Genomic DNA, 26,147 nt, shown 5'->3' with positions numbered 1-26,147 from the left:
GTGTGTGGATTTCCAGCATTGATGTGATTTGAAAAACTGAGACGAAGCTCATATACCCAAAAATTCACCCTCTGGCAGTGTCCGGTTTAGCAGCTTTTAGTAAACTCAGAGTTGGGCAGCATGACCACCATCTCATTCCACAACGTTCCCATCACCCACACAGGAGCTCCACACCACTGGGACAGACGGCCATCCTCCGAACCTTTACCCACCTCCCCTGTGTCTCCACGGATCTGCCTTTTCTGGGCAGCATCTACACACAGAATCATGCAAGGAGAGGCTTTTTATAATATTGTTAAATACGCCTAGTTTCCTTGTTTTTACAACTCTTAGACGTGAAACACAAAGTATTGGTTATTCAGTCGTGTCTGACTCTCTGTGACCCCACGCACTGCTGACCGCCAGGATCCTCTGTCCATGGGACTGTCCAGGCAAGGATACTGGAGGGGGTAGCCATTCCCTTCTGCAGGGGATCTTCCCGACCCAGGGATCAAACCTCGGTCTCCTGCATTGCCGGCAGAATCTATACTATCTGAGCCATCAGAGAAGCCATAAAACGTAAAACAGATATGCAAGTGACATGAGAGCAGAGCATGAAGCCAACGTTCATGTAACAGCTTTGCTGGAAATGAACTGTTCCTCTCGTGGCCCCAGACACCCCACTTCTTGGAGATGCAGTTTCCATGGCTTCCCACATGCCATGTAAGGACTCACTGCTCCCCTCTGCAAGGACGGGAGCTACAGCTCTGCTACCAGGGCACCCTGAGGGCTCACCCCTTGTGTGTGGAGACAGCTGGGTTCTTGCGTGAGCCTGGCCTCAACTTGTTGTCCCTGCTGGGGACGTCCAGCTCATCACCTCCAACAATGTGACCCAAACACACACAAGGCGTGACCGTGCACACTGTCCAGAACATCCTGGTAATAATTCTAAGATTTCTCAGTGGGTACAAGCTTTCCCTTTGGGGTGATGAGAATGTTCTGGAAGTGGATGGTGGTGATAGATGAACTAATCCCTTCAGGGTGATGAGAATGTTCTGGAAGTGGATGGTGGTGATGTATGAACTAACCCCGTCAGGGTGATAAGAATGTTCTAGAAGTAGATGGTGGTGATGGATGAACTAATCCTTTTGGGGTGGTGAGAATGTTCTGGAAGTGGATGGTGGTAATGGATGAACTAATTCCTACTGAGTGATGAGAATGTTCTAGAAGTGGATGGTGGTGATGGATGAACTAATCCCTTTGGGGTGGTGAGAATGTTCTAGAAGTGGACGGTGGTGACAGATGAAGTAGGCCTTTTGGGGTAGTAAGAATGTTCTGGAAGTGGATGGTGGTGATGGATAAACTAATCCCTTTGGGGTCATGAGAACATTCTCAAAGGGCAGTGTGATGATGGATGATGAACTAAGCCCTGGAGCCCTCTGACCACCGCCCTTACAATGCTCCCTTCTGAATAACAGGGAATCACAAGACAAACCCAGGCAGTAAGCAAACCTGCGCGTCCCTTAGCCTGGCTTTGCATTTCTGGAAGTCGCCTGGCTATAAACACAAGGAGAGAATGTAGTGACAAATGAAGACATTAAAACCAGCAGCAGACGCTGAGCCCAGGACTTTCCCACGGCCGCTGCTTCTCATCTCTGGAAGTCGGTCAGCAAGGCTCCTTGCACAGGAGATGCTGCACCACCCGAAGGAACCTGGACTCTGCCCTGGAAAGTTCAAGCTTGGCCTTCACCTTGTGATCGTCCCAGCGTGACTTCCTAATTACCCGGCATGGCGGTTCAGAAGGAAAAACTTCAACTGCCGCCTTAGCTCACTGAATTCAGGCCAGAAAAGCAAGCAGCACATGAGGGTGGAACACTCTCCAATTATGAAACCTTCTCGTGAGCAGCCTGTGAGCGCACACAAGGTCAGTCCTGTGTGTGGAACGAACGTATGAACACCAAGGGGAAAAGGGTGGCTGGGGGGAACCGGGAGATTGACACACACACACCACTGATGAAGAAAGTGGGGAAAAAGCAGTGAAAGCGTTAGCTGTTCAGTTGCATCTGATTGCAACCCCATGGACTATAGCCCCCAGGCCCCTCTGTCCATGGGATTCTCCAGACAAGAATACTGGAGTGGGTTGCCATTCCCTTCTCCAGGAGATCTTCCTGACCCAGGGATTGAACTCATGTCTCCCAAGTTGCAGGCAGATTGTTTACCATCTGAGCCACCAGGGAAGCCCATACACTATTGATGGAAAAGTGAAAGTTGCTCAGTTGTGTCTGACTCTTTGCGACCCCGTGGACAGTCCATGGAATTCTCTAGGCCAGAACACTGAAGTGGGTAGCCTTTCCCTTCTCCAGGGGATCTTCCCAATCCAGGGATTGAACCCAGGTCTCCCACATTGCAGGCGGATTCTTTACCATCTGAGCCACCAGGGAAGCCCATACTCTATTGATACTATGTATAAAATATATAACTAGTAAGAACCTATTCTATAGCATAGGGAACTCCCTGCTCTGTGGGGATCTAAATGGGAAGAACTTTTTCAAAGACAGCATATATATCTATCTGCATCTATACACACAGCTGATTCATTTTGCTGTACAACAGAAACTAACACAACACTGTTAAGCAACTATACTCCAATAAAAACTAATTAATAAAAAAAGAAGTCAGACTTGGCATCAGGCTCTGGACACCAAGCCACCTCTCAGGGGAAGTCGGACAGGGAGGTGACCCTCAGCTGGATTTAAGTGTGTTGATGGATTTACTATTAAAACATGCTTTTCCCTAAAGAGCATAAATCACGCTCCACCAATGTAAAACACATTCCACCTTCTGGCTGTTACTGGGCTTAAGGATCCATTCTTAAGTCTCCACCGCGACCCCCCCTTCTCTCACATGTCCCAGCAAAACACAAGCCTGCAGGTCAGAGCTGGTCGGCTGGCAGCAACTCCTCCTGGAGGGGGCGGAGGTGGCCAGGAGGAGGATGGGGGAGGGAACCTGTCAGAGGCCACAGCGCCAGGCTCCACCCCACAGGAATACTCTGCAGAACCTCCCAGAACAGAATCCTCTACAATTTTTCCACATACCAAGAGGTGGGGGTGGGGGTGGGAGGTGGGGGGCTGGGGATGGTTTCTGGATGATTCAAGCAGATGGCATGTATGGTGTATTTTCTTTCTGTAAGTATCCCATGTGATAAATAAAGGAAATACTTGTACCATAAAATTTCCTTGTGATAAATAAGGAAATGTCTGTACCACTTACCCTAATGTACAATCAGTGGGAGCCGTGAGCTTGTCTCTCTGCAACTAGATGGTCTCATCTGGGGGAGTGATGGGAGATACAGACACCTGAAGGGCACTGCTTATGTCCAGTCTAGTCCATAACTGGGCTTCCCAGGCGGCTCAGCTGGTAAAGAATCCGCCTGCAATGCAGGAGACCCCGGTTCGATTCCTGGGTGGGGAAGATCCACTGGAGAAGGGATAGGCTATCCACTCCAGTATTCTTGGGCTTCCCTGGTGGCTCAGCTGGTAAAGAATTTGCCTGCAAGGCGGGAGACCTGGGTTCGACTCCTGGGTTGGGAAGATCCCCTGGAGTAGGGACAGGCTACCCACTCCAGTATTCTTGCCTGGAGAATCCCATGGACAGAGGAGCCTGGTGGGCTACAGTCAATGGGGTCACAAAGAGTCGGATACATTGGGCTTCCCTGGTGGCCCAGATGGTAAAGAATCTGCCTGCAGTGCAGGAGACCAGGGTGCGATCTCTGGGTCAGGAAGATCCCCTGGAGAAGGGAATGGCAACCCACTCCAGCATTCTTGCCTGGAGAATCCCCTGGATGGAGGAGCCTGGCAGGTTACAGGTCCATGGGGTTGCAAAGAGTCAGACACGACTGAGCGACTTCACTATCTTTCTTTCTTTAGCGGCCAACAAGTTCGTGGTACCAAATTTGACATGCTGATGTCTTCACTCCAAAAAGCAAGGAGAGCCTGCTGCTTCACGTACTGCCAGGTCAATTAAATTCGTCAAACAAGTTCAGCAGCAGGGTTCTGTCAACGGAGAATTATTTTTTGCCACGATCCAAAAGGAGCTGAGTCCCACCTCCACTCATGTTCTGGTTAACAGACCAGCAATTAGAGGGTGTTAGTTGCTCAGTCCTATCCGACCACGTAACATTTAAAAAATTGACAATTATGTGTCATCCCCCCAGTTGTAAGCATGGGTGTCTTTCCTTCCCTCCTACGCTAGGAGTCCCTGTAGGGGTAGAACGCCTGTCCTACTTGATCCAGAACCAGAATTCTGAACCTCAGAAAAATGTTCTCAATTTGGAGAGTTGGGGGGAGAATGGATACATGCATATGTAGGGCTGCGTCCCTTAGCTGTTCACCTGAAACTATCACATTGTTAATTGGCTACAGTGAAAGTGAAGTCGCTCAGTTGTGTCTGACTCTTTGTGACCCCCTGGACTGTAGCCCACCAGGCTCCTCTGTCCATGGGATTTTCCAGGCCGGAATACTGGAGTGGGTTGCCATTTCTTTCTCCAGGGGATCTTCCGGACCCAGGGACTGAATCCGGGTCTCCTGCATTGCAGACAGGCGCTTTACCATCTGAGCCACCAGGGAAGCCCAATTGGCTATACTCCAATATAAAATAAAGTTTTTTTAAAAGTTCTCAATTTGATTTACATGAATAATTATCTTGATACTCTTCTGGCACCCTAATAAATACAACAAAAACCAGTTTTCATTATCATGTTCTGGTTAACAGATCAGCAATTAGAGGGCGTTAGTTGCTCAGTCCTGTCCGACTCTCTGCAACCATATAGCCCGCCAGGCTCCTCTGTCCATGGGACTGTCCAGGCAAGAATACTGGAGCGGGTAGCCACGTCCTTTGCAAGGGCATCTTCACGACCCAGGGCTTGAACCTGGGTCTCCCACATTGCAGGCAGATTCTTTACCGTCTGAGCCACCAGGGAAGCCCTTATACAGACTGTTTTACATTAATTTATGCAAAACACTGGGCATCTTTAAATCTTTGCATTATAGATCTCAAAGGACAGTCCCTTGCCTGCATTTTCATTTATTTTATTCTCAAATTTATATGTTTCGAGGGCACTCTCTTTGGGCCAGTTACTTCAGAAAATAAAACATTCTCCAAAAGCAGCTGACCACACCTTTTTGACATTCCTGTTCTAGAATTTCACTTGAGTCTCACCGCTCTTTAAAAACCCACAGGATGATTCTGAAAATTGCTAGGTTGGTCGCGCAAAAGCGGGAAAGCTTCTGGAAGTCACTCTCTCAGAGTGGTTACCCACACAGCCTGCCAGAAGCCAAGGCTGTGATGCACACAGCACATGATTCCCTCTCTCCCTCTCACCGCCATCTCCTCCCACCCACCCCCGTCCTCTTCACCCCTTCACTACTGACCATGCCATTGTAACACACACACACACACAGTATGTAACAGTGAAGCCATTTATTACGACTGAACCAGCAGAGGAGCTGAAGTCCAACCAGTGCAGCAGCGAGAGCTCTGCAGTTTAAAGGCCTGAGGCCAACGCTGGGCAAGAGGGAAGCCCACCCGCGTGTGCTGCCATGCAGGGAATGAAGCCCTCCCACATGTGCAGGGTTGCCCGGAGCAGCCCCCCGCCTCCCCACAATGTGGCACGCTCTGGACTGCAGTGGGGCGAGGAGCCGCTCTGATCAAGATGACAGCTGGCGCTCCGTAGCATGTCCCTATGCTCCGCTCGGAACATAGGGTCACAAAGCCCCAACCGTGCACCTCACTTCTGCAGGTGTGTGCCTCACGGCAGCCGCGTCCCACACCAGCACACGCAGACCACCGTGCCTGCCCCCTCCGAGCCACTATACCCTTGTGCGATGCTGCCAGCAGCCAGTTTTAGAGCCAAATGAAATAAGACCCCGGCGCACAAGGCTGGCAAGAGCCAACATTCAACTCGGTCATTTCTGAGACACAACCCTCAATTTTGAGGTTGATGTTTTAATCCGAGCAGCTATCAACCCCCAGAGACCCTCAAGGCACAGAAAGATCTGCACTCAGTGACCCTACCGCGCACGAATCGGCTTCCATTTCTCCATCAGTGTTTTGTTTTGTTTTGTTTAAAAATATGTATTTACTTGGCTGTGCCACGTCTTCAACTGCGGCACACGGGATGTAGTTCTCTGACGGGGGAGGGGGCCCAGGTCCCCCACACTGCAAGCTCCGTGTTCTACCCACTAGGCCACTAGGGAAGACCCTTTTATCAGCTGTTTTGCAAATAAGGTTAAAGCTCAGCTCCTGCAGTGACCTGCAATGTCCTCTCCTGCAATCCTCAAGGATAAGGGTCCACACAGTGGTGTGTATTTCACCTAAATTTCATCCTCACTGCAGGAAGACTGCTACTCTGGACACATTTTAGAATGTGGGCATATAATCATGTTAACACTGCAGCCAGCCCATTTTTTCATGCTCTGACCTGCTCTGGGGGAGCTGACCGAGTCGATTTCTATTTTTAAAGCTCAAAATGAACTCATTAAAGAAGGCCTAACCCCCATCCTTTCATTAACAATCCTTCCAGGCAACTTGGATTCCCCAGCCAGCAACCCAGCTGCGCCTTAGTCGTTAAAGGGTCCCTTCACTTTGCTGTTCTGCATAAAGCACTCCATTCAAGCCCATCACAGTGGGTTTCTCTGTCATCAGAAAGAACTCGACTGTATACAAAACACAGCAGCTGTCTGATGAACCAAAAAAAAAATGCCATAAGGAGGGTGTTCACAGTGTCCCTGCCCTGGGTTTGCTGGTCCCACAGGCAGTGGTGAGGGGCCTCAGGCAACTCCAACTGGTGACCAGCCACTTCAAGTCTGGCCGAAACCACACGCCCAACCACATTATCCGAGCCCTCAACCCCCGTAAAGCAGCCCACCCGCCCCCCCAAGATGCCTCCTCAGCGACCCCAAGTGCAAGATTCTCCTACCTTGGGGTGGGGCTTCTGTCCTCGGCCGGTGCCGCCGAAGAAAGCTCCGTGTGCTCCTCCGGGTCCCCTGCTTCCCATCGAGGTTCCATGGAGGCGTCCTGCCAAGGGCGGCACAACAGGACACCCAGTCATCAAGCGGCCTCCCCCCTGAGAACCTCTGCGATCACGAACCCCTTCATTGTGGGTGCGCTCTGTAAGCCAGCACCCACGGACTGGGTGACGTGGCCTGCAGTCAGCCCAGCCCTTGTCAAAATGACTCAAGGAGACCGCGGTCCCCTTGGGCTCCCCGGCAGGAAGCAGGACTGCGACGTGAGGGCTGGAAAGCTGTGTGACATGGTGGCCCCCAACCCCACCCAGTCAAATCAAAACGCTGCTGGTCACACGGCTCACCGCAGTCAAAGCTCAAGCCCTGGGACCTGGAGTCTGGCAGCCTGGTCTCTTGACCTTGAGAACGTGAATTCTCAAAGGTCACGTGGCACAGGGCACCATCTCAGGGGACACACATGCCCTAGGTGTCCACAGGCCTTTCTGTACTGGGGGCCACACAGAAACCAGCACCTCTCTTCACACACGCACGCACACACACACACGTTCATAAGTGTATAACAAAGCGATCGCTGGTTCTATTGTTTATAAAAGCCTCCGTCGGATGCCGCAGGAAATCTTTCCTTTGAAATACACCCCTGCAGATGGAAGGAACAGAAAAGGCAGAGAGAGGAAGACTGACTATGAACCGTGAAGTATGAATACAAGCACGGAGGTTTTTTTTAGAAAGCTAAACATCAGCTTTCACCATCAATACGCCTAAGGAAAGTGCAATAAAGCACTGCACTTTCAGTTACACTTACCCCAGAGCAATCTTTAAAAATATCTGACCCCATAAAATAAAAACCAAATGAGAACAGTCAAAGTATGAAGTGGCATCAGTATTTGAAAGTGTCTCACGTGTGTTGTGATAAGGGTGGATGTGAAGCACCCCTTTTCATTTCAGAGGACAACTTAACCATTTTCTATTGCTCCCCCAATCTCTTCCCTTTGTATTAACGGCAAGCTAATCAAGGGGGGAGACAGCTTCAGCTAGAGATGAGGCTGGGAACTCGAGATGTGGGGGAAACCAGGGCACCTGCAATTGTCATGAATGTGTGGACCTGGTCCCCAGGTACCACTCGCAGGAGGCTGAGCCTGGTGCACAGAAACGCTTGGACATCAGGACACAAGTCACCATGACACTGGGCCATGGGTGTCCCATTTGTGCTTTGGGGTCAGGGGGGGTTGCGTCTGGTCCCCTGCAGAATGCTTACCTGCTTGTAGAGGTCCGTGGAAGGTGATGACCGGGACCTTTCGTGGACGTACTGTGGCCTCTCTTCCTGGTCCACACCCACGTCGAGGATGTTGTCAGTGGAGTGGTACCTCCCGCCACCCCTGGCTTCCGGGACTTTCCTCTGTTCCCTCCAGGAGGCTTGATACTCTGCGAAGGTGCCGAGCCGCTCTGGCGGGATGGGTCTCCCCGCCTTTCCGTCTTTTCCAGGGCCCACTGTCCACAGCATCTCCGGCTTCTCCCTGGGGAAGCCACAGGGCGCCGGCCTCGGCCCGGGCTGGGGGCCCACGGGCTTGCTGGTTTCCTCAAAAAACTTCCACCTGTCAGCAAAGGTCCGCAGCGTCTCATCATGGGGTGCAGGGCTCTGGTCCCCCGTCAGCCCCACCGCGTTCATCTTCTCGGGCTCCGAGTAGGACTTCAGTTTCTGCTCGGCAGTGAAGCGCCTCCGGCTCCCGATGCGCGCGCTGCCGCTGCCACTGCCGGCAGCGCACAAGGGCGGCCTGGCACCCGGGGCCCCCTCCCAGACGCGGGGGGCTGGCTCCGGGTCCGCCAGGCTGAGATCCAGGTCGCGGCGCCGGAACGACGTGGCCCTCAGGACGCGGGCCTGCGCCTCCTTCAAGTGGTCCTTATAGGTGCCGCTGGGGAAGGTGGTCTCCGGGGCGCCCACTGGCTGCGCCCAGGAGCCGCGCGCCTCAGTCTCCACGTCGTCTTCCACCTCCCCCTCCTCCTCCGCGGAGCTGGCCAAGGTGGCCGTGCTCCGGCTCTTCTGCAGCCTGGCTCGCCGCTGCTGGATCTCATTCCTCAGGGTGGTGGCGAAGCGGTCACTCCTCCGGAGCGGCTTGCCTGCCAGGGCCTCAGGCGGCGCCGGCGCCATGTCCTTGTGGCGGGTCTCGGGCGGGCACGCCCTTTCCCGGCTCAGCGAGTGCAGCATGGGCGTCTGCAGGGGGCAGATCTCGCCGCCCCCGTCGTCCAAGCTGCCCACCACCCTCTTCCTGCCACCTCTGTCCAGGAGGCCAGCCCCCGGTGGGTCCTCGGGTGCCCTGTCCACCGGGTCTGCCCTGCTTCTCTGCCGTGCGCCCGGGGCGCCCTCCAGCCGGGACGGGTAGCAGCGGGGCTGAGGGGCCGGGGCGCCCCACTGGGGACCGGGTCTGGACATCACGCAGTAGTAGCGGCTCTGCGCGCTGCAGTCGCCCCTCTGGTCTGCAGCGCGTGGCCCTCCGATGACAATGGCAGCAGGGGTGTTGTCCCCGAGGCAGTCAGCGGGGAGGGGCTCCCCTAGCCACGTGGTGGCCCTGGGGCCCTTGCGGAAGAAGGGGCCCTCGTCGCTCAAGTGGCGCGGGTGTTGGCACACGGGCGAGGGCTGCGGGCGGCGCACGTCAGTGCTCGAGAGAGAAGCCTGCAGCCGGCTGGGGGCCCCCAAGAGGGCCCGGGACCCGCTGTCGCAGGCCGGCCACCCACAGTCCACATGTGCCCCTGGAGCGCACCCCGAGCTCGCAGCTCTCCGGCCGTCAGCCCCGCGCGCCGGCCTCAACAGCTGATCAGCGGGTTCAGGTCTCTTCCAGTCGCCACCGTGGGGCTGCACGCGGCTCAGGCCCGGCAAGGGCTGCGCTGGGGCCGCGTCTGCTGAGACCGTGGGGCCCTGGGTCTGCTCGTGGCTCCTGGTGGCAGCGAAGCTGTCACGGCGGAGCGGGGGAGGCGGCGGGGGAGGGGACGGAGGGGCTCGTCTCTTATCCGGAACATACCAGACGGGCCCGGAGCTGGACCGCCCGCAAGCAGCTAGCTTGGGCTCGGGGCCGTCCTCCGGGACCCGGGGTGGGAAGCACCCCAGGGGCTCCTCGGTGCCCTGAGGGTCGCCGGCCGCCAGGCCCGGCCGTCTGTCCGCTGCAGCGGAGGCCTCCCACAGGCCCACTTTGTAGAGGATATTCTCGGCCGAGGACGCGTCTGCCTTGGGCAGGGTGTGGTCCGGGGTGCTGGAGCGGGTGGAGAATGAACCGTAAGCTGAGTCCCGCTTGCTGGCACCGCCCAGGCGGTCGATGCTGCTGCTGGACTTGGCCGCGGAGAGGCGCCCCGACGGGTCGGGCTGGGAGGATGGGTCCAGGCTGTCGACGCTCCCCAGCGAGCTGAAGTGGTCCGAGGTGCGCTGCAGGTTCGCTGGCTCCCAGGCACCGCCCGACAGGTCCTGGGAGGAGGAGCTAGGAAAGGAGAAGAAACCACAGGCAACAGAGGGGTGCTTTAGGGCCAGGTTGTAGGGAAGGGCAAGAGGAGACGGTGCACGTGGGCGCAGCTGCCCTCATGCAGACATCACTAACCACTCTTCCCCCATGGAGATCCCTGGACGGGAAAGTGAATATGAGTATGCAACCGTGTCCCAGTCTTTGCAACCCCCATGGACTGTAGCCCGCCAGGCTCCTCTGTTCATGGGATTCTCCAGGCAAGAACACCAGAATGGGTTGCCATTTCCTTCTCCGGGGGATCTTCCGGACCCAGGGATCGAACCTGCATCTCTTGCATTCGAAGGTGGATTCTTTACCACCTGAGTCACCAGGGTGAAGCCCAGAGAAGGTGAGCGCACCGCATCTAACTTTTCACATTTCAAAGAGCAGCTTTTCCGAGGCAGGCTGAAAGGGTCAGAGTCCTCCCCACTGGATGGCTTTTCCCAAACAGAAAACCTTCAGTGCTGCAGTACATTTCTGAAGACAACACCCACAGGCTGGGCGGAAGTCCGCAGCATGCAGAAGTATCCTGGATAGCAAACCGCAGCCCACAAAGCTAAGGATGGCTTTTAGGTTTTCTAGTGGGTGGAGAGGGCAGAATTCAAAGAGTACCACGTGATCCATAAAAACGATCTGAAATTCAAATTTCAGTGCTCATAAATATAGACTGAGGGGAACACGGTCATGGCTGTGTGCAGGGCTCCAAACTCAGAGCTGAGCAGCTGCCAAAGACACCTGCCCACCAGCTAGAAAGTGTATCTGGCCCCTTGTGGAACAAGTTCGTGAGCCTCTAGTTTAGTGCATGAAATAATTCATGCTATGCACTGCTAGCACGAGGAAGGCCGTCAAAAGAGAAGGATCTTCAACTTAAAAAGGCAAGTTCAGAGATAAGATTATATTTGCAAAACCCAAATATTAAATTACAGGCATTCCTCATTTTACTGCACTTTGCTGATACGCCTTCCTCCCTGCCCCCCAAACTGAAGGTTTGTAGCAATTCTGCATCAAGCAAGCCTATAGGTGCCATTTTCCCCAACACCGTTCACTCTGCCACATTTCTGAAATTATTGCAGTATTTCAGAATTTTTTCATTATTATTTCTCATGGTGATTTGTGATCGTTCATGTTACTATTGCAAAAGGACTGCCACTCACTGAAAGCTCAAACAATGATTAGCATTTTTTTAGTATTTTAAGACTTAGGTATGCACTTCTTTTTTTTTTGATAGGATGATATTGCACACTTAAGCTCTCAATGGTTAAACTATTTATCCAGGCATGTAAAGTGCTTTCATTAAAGCTCAACAAAGCTGGAACATTCATGCTTCAAGGGGGGTAAAAAACTGCATCTACTTGAGGTTTGAGAGGAAGCAAGATAAGAAAGAAAAATGTGTGACCTGGGAAAAGATACAAGAGTGTGAGCTGGCTAAGTCACGTGAACACTGGGCTCCACACCGTGTCCTCGGAGGACAGACCAGGTCCCCGCCCAGAAATGGAGTACATTTCTCTCCATCCTGTCTCCCGCATTCCTGAGTGGATTTTTCCGGGAGATTCTAAGTCCAAGCAGACAGAAATAAAGCTCAGCGCGGTTTCCAAAGGGCACATGGGTGTCTTAATTCAAAAACAGCCAAATGGGCTTCATGGAGATCCTAATACATGAAGTCACTGTCATAATGCACTCTGAGGCCCACTTTTTCACTTAAGTGTTACCACTGGGATGATAATCTGGGTTTTTCCAAAGTACCGTGGACTCCAAATACTACCATCTCTTATGGCTGTAAATAGGTAATATTGTACTTATTTATGTAGCTGGGCCATGTCTTAGTGGCAGCCCACGGGCTCCTTAGCTGCACCACGCCAAGACTTAGTTGCAGCATGTGGGATCTAGTTCCCTGACCAGGAATTGAAACTGGGGACCTTGGAGCTCGGAATCCTAGCCACTGGACCACCAGGGAAGTCCCAGGAATATTCGATTTAAGACACATTTTCCTTTACAGCAGACATTGAGTAATAGTCAAAACCTGACTTTGAGATATTTATGTTAGCTCTGAATACACACACAGACACACACAGTCATGCATATCACGCATACGCACACACATGCACACACACATTCATATACATATACAAACAAATACACGTACACACTCACACAGGCACTTGTGCACACACCCCAAAGAGGCACACTACTGGCTGTTACCATTATCCTTCTAACAGACTAGCGAGGACACTGGCCACTAACCAAGGTGCCTGGTCAGCTCCCTGTGGCTAGCAGAAGCTTCTCCAAGCCAACACCCCCATGGTGCTATCTGGGGGTGGCATTTGCCCTTCTGACCCTGAAATGTGGGCTGCAGGTAAGCCATGTGGACCAGCCTTCCCCCTTCTACCAACTCACAATTCTCAGGCCCTCTGTCTCAAAGTCACCAAGAAACCACCAGGCCAAGGCTGGTCCCAAGCCTGGCACATGGGCTGTGAAGGCCCCTGGTTTCCCCTGTACCTCCACAAAGCAACCTGGGAGAGAGGGTGCTGGTGTAGCACAGAATCCCCTGGGGAGCTTTGGCAAAATTTCCCACTCAACACATAAGTGACCCCTGCCTTCTAATCTGCACGTAAACACCTCTAAAGAAGGGTGGTATCACACCATCCCTTGGTGTGGCACAGCCATCCCACTCGGCTGGCTCAAAGGCATTCGGCCAAAACCGACTTATCAATTAGACGACATAAATGAGAAAGCACGCTTGCCCATCCTTTCTCCTGGTTTTTCGTTTTGTTTTCTTTTCAAGTATTATACATCTGCTACTCAGTGAAAAAAAGTTAGAATCGTTCCAGTAATGATGCATCCATAGACTTTTCTCATCAGAAAAGGAACATCATTCTGAAGTCAAGAAAGGCACCATACAAAATAAAACAATCCACAACCTACGGGATGCAGAAAAAGCAGTTCTAAGAGAGAAGTTTACGGCAATGCAAGTTTATCTTAGGAAACAAACAACCTCAAATACTCTAACCCTATATGTAAAGCGACTAGAAAAAGGAACACACAAACTCCAAGAAATCATGAACATTAGAGCAGAAATAAACGAAATATAGACTAAAAAACACTAAGAAAGATCAAACTAAAACCTGATTTTTGAAAAGATGAACCAAATTGATAAACCTTTAGTCAGATTCAAGAAACAAGAGGACCCCAAAAATCAGTAAAGTCAGAAATGAAAGAAATTATAACTGATACCACAGAAACACAAGGGATCTTATGAGATAATTATATGAACTACATGCCAATAAAATGGACAATCTAGAGAAATGGAAAATGTTCAAGAAATGTACAATTTCCCAAGATCAAACCAGAAAGTAGAAAATATAAACAAACTAATTAGCAGCAACAAGCTCAACCTAATTTAAAAAAAAAAAAAACTCCCATCAAACAAAGTCCAGGACCAGATGGCTTCACAGGTGAACTCTACCAAACTTTCAGAGAAGTGTTAACACCTTTCCATCTCAAACTATTGCAAAAATTGCAAAGGAAGGAATGCTTCTGAACTCATTGTACATGGCCAGCATCACTGTGACACCAAAGCAGAGACATCACACACAAAATAAAATTACAGGCTACTGTCACTGATGGACACAGACGAAAAATCCTCAATAAAATATCAGCAAACTGAATCAAAAAAATACATTAAAAGGATCATACACTGTGATCAAGTGGAATTTATCCCAGGATACACCAAGGATGCTTCCATATCTGCAAATTACCCAATGGGATACACAACATTAACAAACTGAAGACTAAAAACCATATGATCATCTCGAGAGATGCAGAGAAAGCTTTTGATAAAATTCAGCATCCATTTTGATAAAAACTCAACCACGTGGGCATAGAGGGGACGTACCTCAACATAATGAAGGCCATATATGCAAAATCCACAGCAAAGATTACACTCAACAGTGAAAAGCTGAAAGCATTTCAGGAACAAGGCAAGGATGCCCATTCTCATCACTTTCACTCAACAAAGTTTTGGAACTCCTAGCCACAGCAATCAGAGAAAAAGAAATCAAAGGAATTCCAGCTGGAAAGGAGGAAGTAAAACTGCCTCTGTTTGCAGATGACGTGATATTATACATAGAAAATCCTAAGATGTCACCAAAAAACTCCTACAACACATCAATGAATTTGGTCAAGTTGCAGGATATGAAATTAACATAAAGAAATGGGTTGCATACTAACAGTGAACCATCAGACAGAGGAACTGAGGAAACAAACCATTTACAACTGCAGTAAAAAGAATTAAGTACTGGGACGTCCCTGGTGGTCCAGAGCTTAAGAGTCCTTCCTAGCTTTCACTGTGGGGGGTGTGGGTTTGATCCCTGGTTGGGAAACCAAGAGCCCACGTGTCCCCCAGTGTGGACAAAAATAACAATAATACACACATATATACATACCTAGGAATAATACACACATATATACATACCTAGGAAAAATCTAACCAAGGAGGTAAAAGACCTATAGTCAGAAAACTGTAAGACACTGATGAAAGAAACTGAAAATGCCACACACAGAATGGAAATATATACCATGGACTGGAAGAATATTGTTAAAATGACCATACTGCTCAAAGCAATCTACAGATTCAAAGCTATCCCTATCAAAATACCAACAGCATTTTTCACAAAACTAGAACAAATCAATTTTAAAATTTGCACAGTAACCTCAAAGACCCTGAAGAGCCAAAACAATCTTGAGAAAGAAGAGAGATGGAGGTATCAGACTACACTACAAAGCTATGGTCATCAAAATAGCATGGTAGTGGCACAAAAACAGACACGTAGGTCAGGAAACAGAATAGAGAGCCCTGAAATAAACCCACGCACTTATCAACTAGTCTATGACAAAGGAGGCAAGGATATAAGGGAAAAGACTGCCTCTCCAATAAGTCATGCTGGGAAAACTGGATAGCTACATGCAAAAGAATGAAACTAGAAAATTCTCTAACATGGAATTAAAAAAAAAAAAATTTCGAAATGGTTTAAGGATTTAAATTTAAGACCAGAAACCATGGAACTCCCAGAGGAAAACACAGGGAGAACACCCTTTGACATAAATTGTAACAGTATTTTGGGGGATCTGCCTCCTATGGCAAAGTAAAGAAAGGCAAAAATACACAAACGGAACCTAATTAAAATGAAAGGTTTTTTCGGAGGAAAGGAAACCATCAACAAAATGAAAAGACAACCTACTGAATGGGAGAAAATATTTGCCAATGACACGACCAATGAGGGGTTAATGTGTAAAAAATAAACAGAACCAACTCTATCTGAAAAATAAATACCTGATTAAAAAATAGGCAGAAGGGACTTTCCCTGGCAGTCCAGTGGTTAAGACTCTGCCCTTCCCCTGCAGGGGTGGAGAGTTCTATCCCCAGTTGAGGAACTAAGATCCCACATAACGCATATGGGCCAAAAATACATTAATAAATAATGGTTAGAAGACCTGAATAGACATTTTCCCAAAGGAGACATACAGATGGCACACGAAAAGCTGCTCAGCATCGGTAATCAGAGAAAGGCAAACCAAAACCACAATGAAGTATCACCCTCACACCTGGCAGAAGGTCTGTCATCAACGAGACAACAAATAAAAGCTGGTGACGATACAGAGAAAAGGGAACCCTTGCTCACTATTGGAAAACAGCAAGCAAGTTCCTAGAAAGCTAAAAAGAGAACTACCATAGCATACAGCAATTTCACGCCTTGATATATAAACTGCCCCCACCCCAAATGAGAACACTAATTCAAAAAGATAACATGCACCCCATTGTTCATTGCAGCATTATTTACAGTGCTCAAGATACGGAAGTAACCTTAAAGTCCATCGACAGATGAATAGATTAAAGAAGTTGTGGTATATATCATACACACAAACACATACAATGGGATACTACTCAGCCATAAAAAAGAATGAAATTTTGCCATTCGTATCAACAAGGACAGGCCTGGAGGGCATTGTGTTTGATGAATTAAGGTGGAGAAAAACAAACACTGCATAATGTCACTTATATGTGGAATCAACAACAACAACAACAAAGACAACAGAAGCAGACTTACAGACGTCAGAAGGAACTAGTGATTACCAGTGGGGTGGCGGGGGGGCAGGAGAGAGGTAGGGCAGTAAAGTACAAACGATAAAATAAATACGCTACAATGATACATTGTACGGCACAGGGAACATAGCCGATATTTCACAATAACTTTCAATGAAGTATGTGTGTGCTGTGCTTAGTCACTCAGTTGTGTCCAGCTCTCTGCGACCCCATGGATGGTAGCTCGCCAGGGTCCTCTGTCCACGGGGATTCTCCAGGCCAGAATACTGGAGTGGGTTGCCATGCCCTCCTCCAGGGGATCTTCCCAAGCTAGGGATTGAACCCAGGTCTCCCACCTTGCAGGTGGATTCTTTAGCAGCTGAGCTACCATGGAAGCCCAAAAACACTGGAGTAGGTAGCCTATTCCTTCTCTCAGCGAACTTCCCGACACAGGAATTGAACCGGGGTCTCCTGCATCCCAAGAATACTGGAGTGGGTAGCCTATCCCTTCCCCAGGGGATCTTCCCAACCCAGGAATTGAACCAGGGTCTCCTGCATTCCAAGAACACTGGAGTGGGTAGCCTAGCCCTTCCCCAGGGGATCTTCCCAACCCAGGATATCGAACCAGGGTCTCCTGCATTCCAAGAACACTGGAGTGGGTAGCCTAGCCCTTCTCCAGGGGAACTTCCCGACCCAGGAATTGAACCGGGGTCTCCTGCATCCCAAGAATACTGGAGTGGGTAGCCTATCCCTTCCCCAGGGGATCTTCCCAACCCAGGAAATCGAACCAGGGTCTCCTGCATTCCAAGAACACTGGAGTGGGTAGCCTATCCCTTCCCCAGGGGATCTTATGGATGCAGGAATTGAACCGGGGTCTCCTGCATTGCAAGGCGGATCCTTTCCCCAGCTGAGCTACCTGGGAAGCCTGTTAGATGGGAGTAGCAGCTCGAAAAATTGGGAAATTAAAAGACGCTTACTCCTTGTAAGGAAAGTTATGACCAACCTAGACAGCATATTCAAAAGCAGAGACATTACTCTGCCAACAAAGGTTCGTCTAGTCAAGGCTATGGTTTTTCCTGTGGTCATGTATGGATGTGAGAGTTGGACTGTGAAGAAGGCTGAGCGCCGAAGAATTGATGCTTTTGAACTGTGGTGTTGGAGAAGACGCTTGAGAGTCCCTTGGACTGCAAGGAGATCCAACCAGTCCATTCTAAAGGAGATCAGCCCTGGGATTTCTTTGGAAGGAATGATGCTAAAGCTGAAACTCGAGTACTTTGGCCACCTCATGCGAAGAGTTGACTCATTGGAAAAGACTCTGATGCTGGGAGGGATTGGGGACAGGAGGAGGAGGGGACGACAGAGGATGAGATGGCTGGATGGCATCACTGACTCGATGGACGTGAGTCTGAGTGAACTCCGGGAGTTGGTGATGGACAGGGAGGCCTGGCGTGCTGCGATTCATGGGGTCGCAAAGAGTCGGACACGACTGAGCGACTGAACTGATCTGATGCTGCAGAGCTGAAATGAAGACTACCGTAAATGAACTACACTGCAACAGGAAGGAAAAGAAAGAAACACGTGGTGACAACAAGGCAGGGCTGTCAGTGGTGTGGCTGAAAGTGAAAGCAGCTCCCCAGCCCCCCGGGGGAGGCGGGGGAGAAGGCAGAAGGTGCGCCTACCTGGCGTGGTACCGGCTCGGCCGAGAGGGGCAGGGAAGCAGAGGTGCAGCTGGCTCAGACTGGCTGTCAGAGAACTTGGTGGCATGCCAGGAGTGTGGCCTCCAGTTCAGTTCATTCCTCCTGGGGGTAGAAAAAAAAAAGGGATGCAGACGACTCAGGGACATCACACCGAGGACCGCTTCGTGTCTGGAAAGGACTTAGAGGCTGCACTGCAGTTGGGCGCGGTCGCTTCCCCTTTAACATCTGGGCATCAGCACTCCTGATACAGGTTCGTTACTGGAGAACTGGTCTGAGCGCAGAGTGACAATCACTGGTTTCCAGGTGCGAATTGGCCCTCGGGCTGCCAAAATGATTCTGTTTCTTTTTAAACATGTTTTCAATTTTTTTTTTTTTGGCATAGTGGAATCCTGGTTTCCTGACTGGGGATCAAACCCATAGCCCTTGCCCTGGAAGCTAGATCATAAGCACTAGACTACCAGGGAAATCCTCCAAATTTCTTTGAGGTAAGAAGATAAGATACATCTTGCTTTCCCTTTTCCGTCTCCCCACCAAAAACCACAGCAGCATATTTTGTCTTGCCTATGTCAGTGCAACTTTGCAGACACCCCTGGCCTCCTTGAGGAGGAGGTGTGGGCTGGGTGTCACAGGATTGGGTGCATTTATTTATCCACTCACTTAGGCAAACATGGCTGTCCTGTAGTCAGTGGGGAGTGTGCATGCATGTGTCTGTGTTAGTCACTCGGTCGTATCTGAATCTTTGCAAACCCATGGACTGTAGCTTGCCAGGTTCCCCTGTCCATGGGATTGGGGGGGGGGGGTGTGTGTGTGTGTCTGTGTGTGTGTGTCTGTGTGTGTGTGTGTGTGTCTGTGTGTCTGTGTGTGTGTCTGTGTGTCTGTGTGTGTCTGTGTCTGTGTTAGTCATTCAGTGGTATCCAACTCTTTGCAACCCCATGGACTGTAGCCCGCCGGGCTCCTCTGTCCATGGGATTCTCCTGGCAAGAATACTGGAGTGGGTTGCCATTTCCTTCTCCAGGGGATCTTCCCGACCCAGGGATCGAACCCAGGTATCTTGCATTGTAGGCAGATTCTTTACCATCTGAGCCACCAGGGAAGCCCTAACAGAGACCAGTGGACACTATTGCTTTGAGCCTGTCAGAGTTCAATGGGGACTCTGTGTGTGTATGTGTGTGTCAGTCACTCAGTCGTATCTGAATCTTTGCAAACCCATGGACTATAGCGTGCTAGGCTCCTCTGTCCACGGGACTGGTGTGTGTGTGTGTATTTATGGCTATGTGTCTGTGTTAGTCACTCAGTCATATCCAACTTTTTGCAAACCCATGGACGTAGCCCACCAGCTTCCTCTCTGTCCATGGGATTCTCCTGGCAAGAATACTGGAGTGAGTTGCCATTCCCTTCTCCAGGGAATCTTCCTGACCCAGGGATCAAACCTGGGTCCCTGGCATTGCAGGCAGATTCTTTGCCATCTGAGCCACCAGGGAAGCCCTAAAGGGGATCAGTGGACATGTATTGCCCTGAGCCTGTTAAAGTGTCAGAAGTCATCTAAAGGTCCCCCATGGTGGGCATCACCATGCCCTAGACCAGCGGGCTCCAGTCCATTCTGCCAGGGCTTCTGAATGTCACAGGCGCCTTCCCTGCCCCCGCCAGTCACCATCATCCATGAGGGCTTACTGGGGTTTGACCACACCTGCCCAGGTGTCGGAAATCTGTGCAGCTGCCGTATGAACATCAGAGCCTCCAGGGCGAGCTGCTGCGTGAGGAGACGCTGCACACTTGCCTCTCCTGCTCCTGCAATTCAGGACGGACCAGTCTCGCCACGGGCAACTCCAGATGGGAGCTGAAGGGCACAACTGAGCCTCTAAGTACCTGATGGATGTCAAACATTCTTTCCAACAGGCAAGAACATTAAAGACTCTTATGCAATAACGAATAGTAATGAAAACCCCGAAACTTATTTACAACACAAACCTTCTGATGACTCAGATAATTAACGAGGAAAAAAAAAACCATGGGTGGCAAAAATGCGGAAGGTGTCGACTTGATGACAACTGCCTACAAACTGAAGCATAAAACGGATGAATCCATCCCACCTCTGGAGTAAATTGATTGTAAAAACCAAGACTGTACCTCATAGAGTTTCTCAAGATCCTCGTAAGGAAGCTTCTGGCCACATGAATTTCATTTTCAGACAGATTTTTCTGTGCTATAATATCCAGAACGTCTTTCATCTTCCTTCACGGGTAATTAACGAAGGGAGAAAACTAGACAGACTGCAGGCAAAGGAAAGAGAGGCTGGGAAAAGAAAAGGCCTCACACCTAGTGGCAAATTATTGCAACTCTGTAACAGGAAAGAGTGGGAAAGAGGTGGTTTACTGGGGCAGTCCTGCACCCTGAGAGGAGTATATGTTTCTCATCCTATTTTAAAAGATAATATAAGCAGACCTCAGAGAGATTCTAAGTTGGGCTCCAGACCCTCACAACAAAGCAAATATGGTAATAAAGCTAGCCACATGAGTGCTTTGGTTTCCCAGTACATATAAACGTTGTGTTTACATTACACTGGAGTCTACCAAGTGTGTAATAGCATGTTTACGAAAACAATGTACAGACCTTATTTTAAATTAAAAAATGCTAACCATCCTCTGAGCCTCCAGAGTCCTAGTAGTAATGCAAGTAAATTCAAAGATCACTGACCACAGAGACCGTAACAAATGTGATGGCGGAAAAGTTCGAAACACTGTGAGAATTACCAAAATGTGAGACACAAAGAGACAAAGTGAACAAGTACTGTTGGAAAAATGTCACCAACAGGCTAACTAATGGCACTAATGGCCTGAGAGGGCTGCCACAATTTTTAATTTGTAAAAAACAAACAAACAAACAAAAAAACGCCAGGATCTGTGAAGCACAATACAGCCAAGTATGTCTACACACGGGTTTCCCAGGTGGCTCAGTGGTAAAGAGGCAACCTGCCAATGCAAGGAGACGCAGGTTCGATCCCTGGGTCAGGAAGATCCCCTGGAGGAGGAGATGGCAACCCACTCCAGGATTCTTGCCTGGAGAATCCCATGAACAGAGGAGCCTGGTGGGCTACAGTCCATGGGGTCACAAAGAGTTAAACCCGACTGAGTGACTAAACAATGTCTATACACAGATACATGCTTCTACTTTGAGAAGACACAGCCAAGGGTCACAGTACTAATTATGGCTTTTAAAAACAAATGAAAGCACAGTGGAAAGGGTGGTACCCACAAGCTCTAAGTAAGGAACTGGGCTACTGGGGACAGTGAAATTTTCCTAAAATGTGTGTGCTCTTGTCAGAACTTCAGACTTTCCTAGAGCATAGTAAACATATTTGGGAATCAAGGGAGGCTCCCTGATAGCCCAGCTGGTAAAGAATCCACCTGCAATACAGGAGACCCTGGTTCAGTTTCCTGGGTCAGGAAGATCCCCTGGAGAAGGGAAAGGCTACCCACCCACTCCAGTATTCCTGGGCTTCCCTGGTGGCTCAGCTGGTAAAGAACCTGCCTGCAATGCAGGAGACCTGGGTTCCATCCCTGGGTTGGGAAGATACCCTGGAGCAGCGAAAGGCTACCCACTCCAGTATTCTGGCCTGGAGAATTTTCCATGGACTCTATAGTCCATGGAGTTGCAAAGAGTCGGACACGACCGAACAACTTTCTCTTTTCAGGTGGTTTGTCAGCCCCTCTGGTGGCTAAAACAGCAGGGTTTTTTTAATTTTTCTTTTTTAAGAATTTATTTATTTTTTATATTTATTTATTGGGTCTTGGTTGTGGCACATCAGCATCTTCATTGCATCCCGTGGGGCACACGGACCGTCTAGTTATGGCATGCGGGCTTTCTTGCTGCACTGCACAGCATGTGGGATCCTGGTTCCCCAACCAGGGCTCGAATCAGCGTCTCCTGCGTTGCAAGACAGATCTTTAACCACTGGACCACCGGGAAGGTGGCCCCTAGGGTTGTCTGGATGAGAGAGACGAGGGCGATTGGCTGAGAGCTGATCTCTGGCATCAGTCATTGGGACCAGACTGGGCAGCAAGGCGCAGGGGACCAAATGCTGCTCTGGCGCCACCTAGAGTCCCCAGGTGGAACAGACACAGGAGGGGCAGATATAAGATGCTCATCTCAGGAGACTTGTGTTTCTTCCTACACAAGATACACTGTGTGGCTTTCAACCCCCGGGAGCCTGCCAGCGTGGGGCCGTGAGGGGTGCACAGGCCACCAGTGAGCCAGTGGGGTCGCTCAGTCACATCCGGCTCTTTGCGATCCCGGGACTGTAAGCCTACCACGCTCCTCTGTCCATGGGATTTTCTCCATGGAGTGGGTTGCCATTTTCCTTCTCCGGGGGAATCTTCCCGATCCCGGGGATCAAACCCAGGTCTCCCTGCATTGCAGGCAGACGCTTTTGCTGTCTGAGCCACCAGGCACGGGCCATAGGATGAGTCAAAACAAGACACCCCAATGTGAGGGAGCAAGGGATACCTGCTCGGGGTTAACAGCCTCATGTGTATGGGTAGGGAAGACCCACACCGCAGCTAAAGTGCCCTTGAGCCCTTGGGGACGGGGCGCCCCCAGAAGACATCAAACAGGAGTGGACCTGAGTGCTATGGAAGGAACACCCCCCTCACGGCCCCCACTTCCCCCACCACGGGCCCCAGTCGGACACAAGCCAGCTTGGCTGTGGGAAACCAGCAAGGACGCCCCTTTCCGGGAGGGAGGAGGCTGGCATAGCTCAGCCCAGAGATGCCCAAGGCTGTGCAGGCAGGGATGCTCAGGAGAAAAGAGCCCAGATCCGGCCAGGGCAGGGGGTGCTAACGCCACACCCCCACCCCCGGTGCTGGGAGCTCTGAACTCCAGCAGTTCCAGAAACGCAAGGGGGCTGAGTCCAAGCCATGCCCACCCAGACACTAACAGTGTGACTGTTCACCCCAGCAAATAGGAGAGACATCCTTTCTGCTCCAATGGCTACTGCGGCTCGGACAATCTTAAAAGAAAAAAAAAACATACGAGTATTGTAGAAAACGTGGCACATTTAAAAATTAGAAGGCCGGTAAGACAACAAACAGCTTCCCTGGTGGCTCAGCTGGTAAAGAATCCGCCTGCCATGCAGGAGACCTGGGTTCGACCCCTGGGTTGGGAAGATTTCCTGGAGAAGGGAAAGGCTACCCACTCCAGTATTCTGGCCTAGAGAATTCCATGGACTAGTAGAATAACCCGTAACCTAAAGATGACCATGAGTAACATCTCTCTGCATTTCTTCCCCTCTGTTTTAGATAGTTCAGAGTCCTACAGACCCGGTGGGGCCTTTCTCTCTGCAGCCTGCTGGGCTGGGTGGGCATTTCTGCATGCCACTGTCACTCTTCTAAAATGTCTTTTTTTGGGGGGCCGTGTGGCATACAGGATCCTGTTCCTTGACCTGGGATCAAACCTGGGCCCTCTGTCATTGGAAGCACGGAGTCTTAACCACTGGACCGCCAGGGAAGTCCCGAAAGTGTCATTTTTAATTCAGCCTAATATTCCTTCCATGTAAATGCTGAAAAAGCTATGGTGTTGACTAGCAGAACACTGGCTTGTCTAGTTTCCAAATCAAATTATCCATCCTAAGGAGGGTTCCCTGAAATCTTTTCCACCAGGTACACACCAAAATTGATCTCAGTTTGCAAAAGAAACTATAGCCCGCCAGGCTCCTCTATCCATGGGATTTTCCAGGCAAGAATACTGGAGTGGGTTGCCATTTCCTTCTCCAGGGGATCTTCCCAACCCCAGGGATCGAAATCAGGTCTCCCACACTGTGGGCAGACTCTTTGCCCTCTGAGCCACAAGGGAATCCCAGTTTACTTCAATATTAAAAATAATTTTATATGGCAGGTAGTCTTTTTCTTTTTTTTAAAGGAAGACGTTTAGATCACAAATATTAAACATGATAAGGATACCACTAAATATTAAGAATGGATCTAGATCTTGAAAATGAGTTTTTAAAAAAGCAATTATTAAAATAAGCCCTTGAGTGAAATGTTCACAATCTCAGAGAATTCTTCTCTCAAAAAAAAAGCAATAAACAAAAATCACGTGAATGCCGGGTTATTTTCCTAACCTTTCCAAATGCAGCAATCAGCGGCTGCCTCAGAAAATAAACACAGCCTGCATGTGGTCCCCGCAAGCACGGTAGGCCTGAGAATACAGGGTCTGCAGGCTGGGAGGCCAGCGGGGAAGGCAGGGCCTTGGCTGGACACCGTGACAGGGGAACCACAGAGTGAGCGGGCTGCAGGTGTCACTGGCCATGGGGAGACTTCTTGGGGAATAAAACCCCAAGTGACGCTCGGGGCCATCTTAAAAGCAAGAGTCGGAGTAGACAGCAGTGGGGAGGGCCTTGAAGATAAAGGAGAGCCTGGAAAGTCCTGTAGATGCTTCCCACTGAGTACTGGGGTGGCCAAGATGAGCTCCAGGCAGGGAGCCCCTGGAGCTTCCGGACGCAGGGGGACAGAGGTCTGCATGATGCTGATGGTGCTTCCGGGCTGGAGGAAAGCCAAAACCGCAAACACCCTTTTTATTAAGTGTTTTGAAACCAACACATCTCAAAGCACCAGCCTACAGACACTAGGAGAAGACTCTTGAGAGTCCCTGGGACTGCAGGGAGATCCAACCAGTCCATCCTAAGGGAAATCAGTCCTGAATATTCATTGGAAGAACTGATGCTGAAGCTGAAACCCCATACTTTGGCCACCTCATGCGAAGAGCTGACTCATTGGAAAAGACCGTAATGCTGGGAAAGATGGAAGGCAGGAGGAGAAAGGGGCAACAGAGGAAGAGATGGTTGGGTGGCATCAGCGACTTGTTGGACATGACTTTGAGCAAACTCCAGGAGTTGGTGATGGACAGGGAAGCCTGGCGTGCTGCAGTCCATGGGGTCCCCAAGAGTCAGACGGGACTGAGCGACTGAACAACAACAACAGACACTCAATGAAGCCCGCCCTGAGCTGTGGCTGCCTTCCTGCCCTGGTCAAGCCCCTCGAGCCTCTCCGTCTCCAGAGCTGTCTCTGCCTCCCACTGCTCCAAGGTCCCCGCAACTCAGCTCTGCAGATTGGGCCCTCACTCCGCAACCCTCAGCGGCTCCCAGCTGCCAGGGAGTGACACCCAGGCCCCTGCAGAGCTGTCATGTGCTCCCCGGGTGGGCAGCCCGCACTGGCACAAGGCCTTCTGGCCATTCAGAGGCGAGCTGGGGTCTGAGATGCACAGCTCTAGCCCCAGGCTAACCACACACCCCTGGAGCATCCCCTTTGCCAGCCTCTTTAGGAGGCCCTGGCATTGCTGACATGGGCCACGTCTGTATCCCCAACCTGGCTCAGCCTTCAGAGGACAGCTCGATGTGGGGGTCGGCTTTCAGCCCGCCCGCCCTCCTTCCTTCCGTCAAGAGCTTTCTGGGTCCCTGCCCATCACCCGCTCAGCTGCCAGTGCCCCCGAGGGCAGAAACCAAGGGGATGACGCTGGCAGCCTGGCTGGAGCGCTTCCGACATACGTGAATGAATAAAAAACACACGTCAGAGAGTCTGTTGAGTGGCGAACTGTTTCCCCCCGCCCCCCACCCCTCTGCAAGCAGTGACCTGACAACACGGAGCTGTGGATGGTGACATCATTCTTGATGAAAGGCGATTAAGCGGCCAGTATTTCCTGCCCTTATACAGAAGGAGAAAAGAAGTGAAGATAAAAATTCCCAAGCGACCTCAATGGCTGAAAGTGACGCCAGACATCAAAGCAGCATTTTAGGCAAATGCCCTGGCCGAGGAGCGTCCGCATGGGATCAAAGCTTCAGGGTTCCACTAGACTGGGGCACCCCTTACCTGTCCCCTAGCCAGGACAAGCGCAT

The 26,147-nt window shown here is 50.5% G+C and overlaps 1 protein-coding gene across 5 annotated transcripts in view; it reads right to left on the bottom strand.

Moving 5' to 3' along the window:
- SHROOM2 (shroom family member 2) overlaps positions 1-26,147 on the bottom strand; it is a 141,088-nt gene that overhangs the window by 35,423 nt on the left and 79,518 nt on the right. For 4 of the 5 annotated variants that reach the window (XM_027533603.1, XM_027533604.1, XM_027533602.1 and 1 more), the window contains exons 3-5: positions 18,245-18,364; positions 8,257-10,465; positions 6,956-7,053 (exon numbers count right to left, since the gene is read on the bottom strand). In XM_027533603.1, coding sequence (XP_027389404.1) covers positions 6,956-7,053; positions 8,257-10,465; positions 18,245-18,364 — 2,427 coding nt within the window. Of the gene's footprint in view, positions 1-6,955; positions 7,054-8,256; positions 10,466-18,244; positions 18,365-26,147 lie in introns of those variants that run through there. The other variant, XM_027533605.1, reaches the window with a different exon arrangement.

The sequence above is a fragment of the Bos indicus x Bos taurus genome, chromosome X (assembly GCF_003369695.1).
Source record: "Bos indicus x Bos taurus breed Angus x Brahman F1 hybrid chromosome X, Bos_hybrid_MaternalHap_v2.0, whole genome shotgun sequence".
NCBI lineage: Eukaryota > Metazoa > Chordata > Mammalia > Artiodactyla > Bovidae > Bos > Bos indicus x Bos taurus.
The sequence above is the reverse complement of the archived record's forward strand: the minus strand, read 5'-3'. Positions and strand labels throughout refer to the sequence as shown.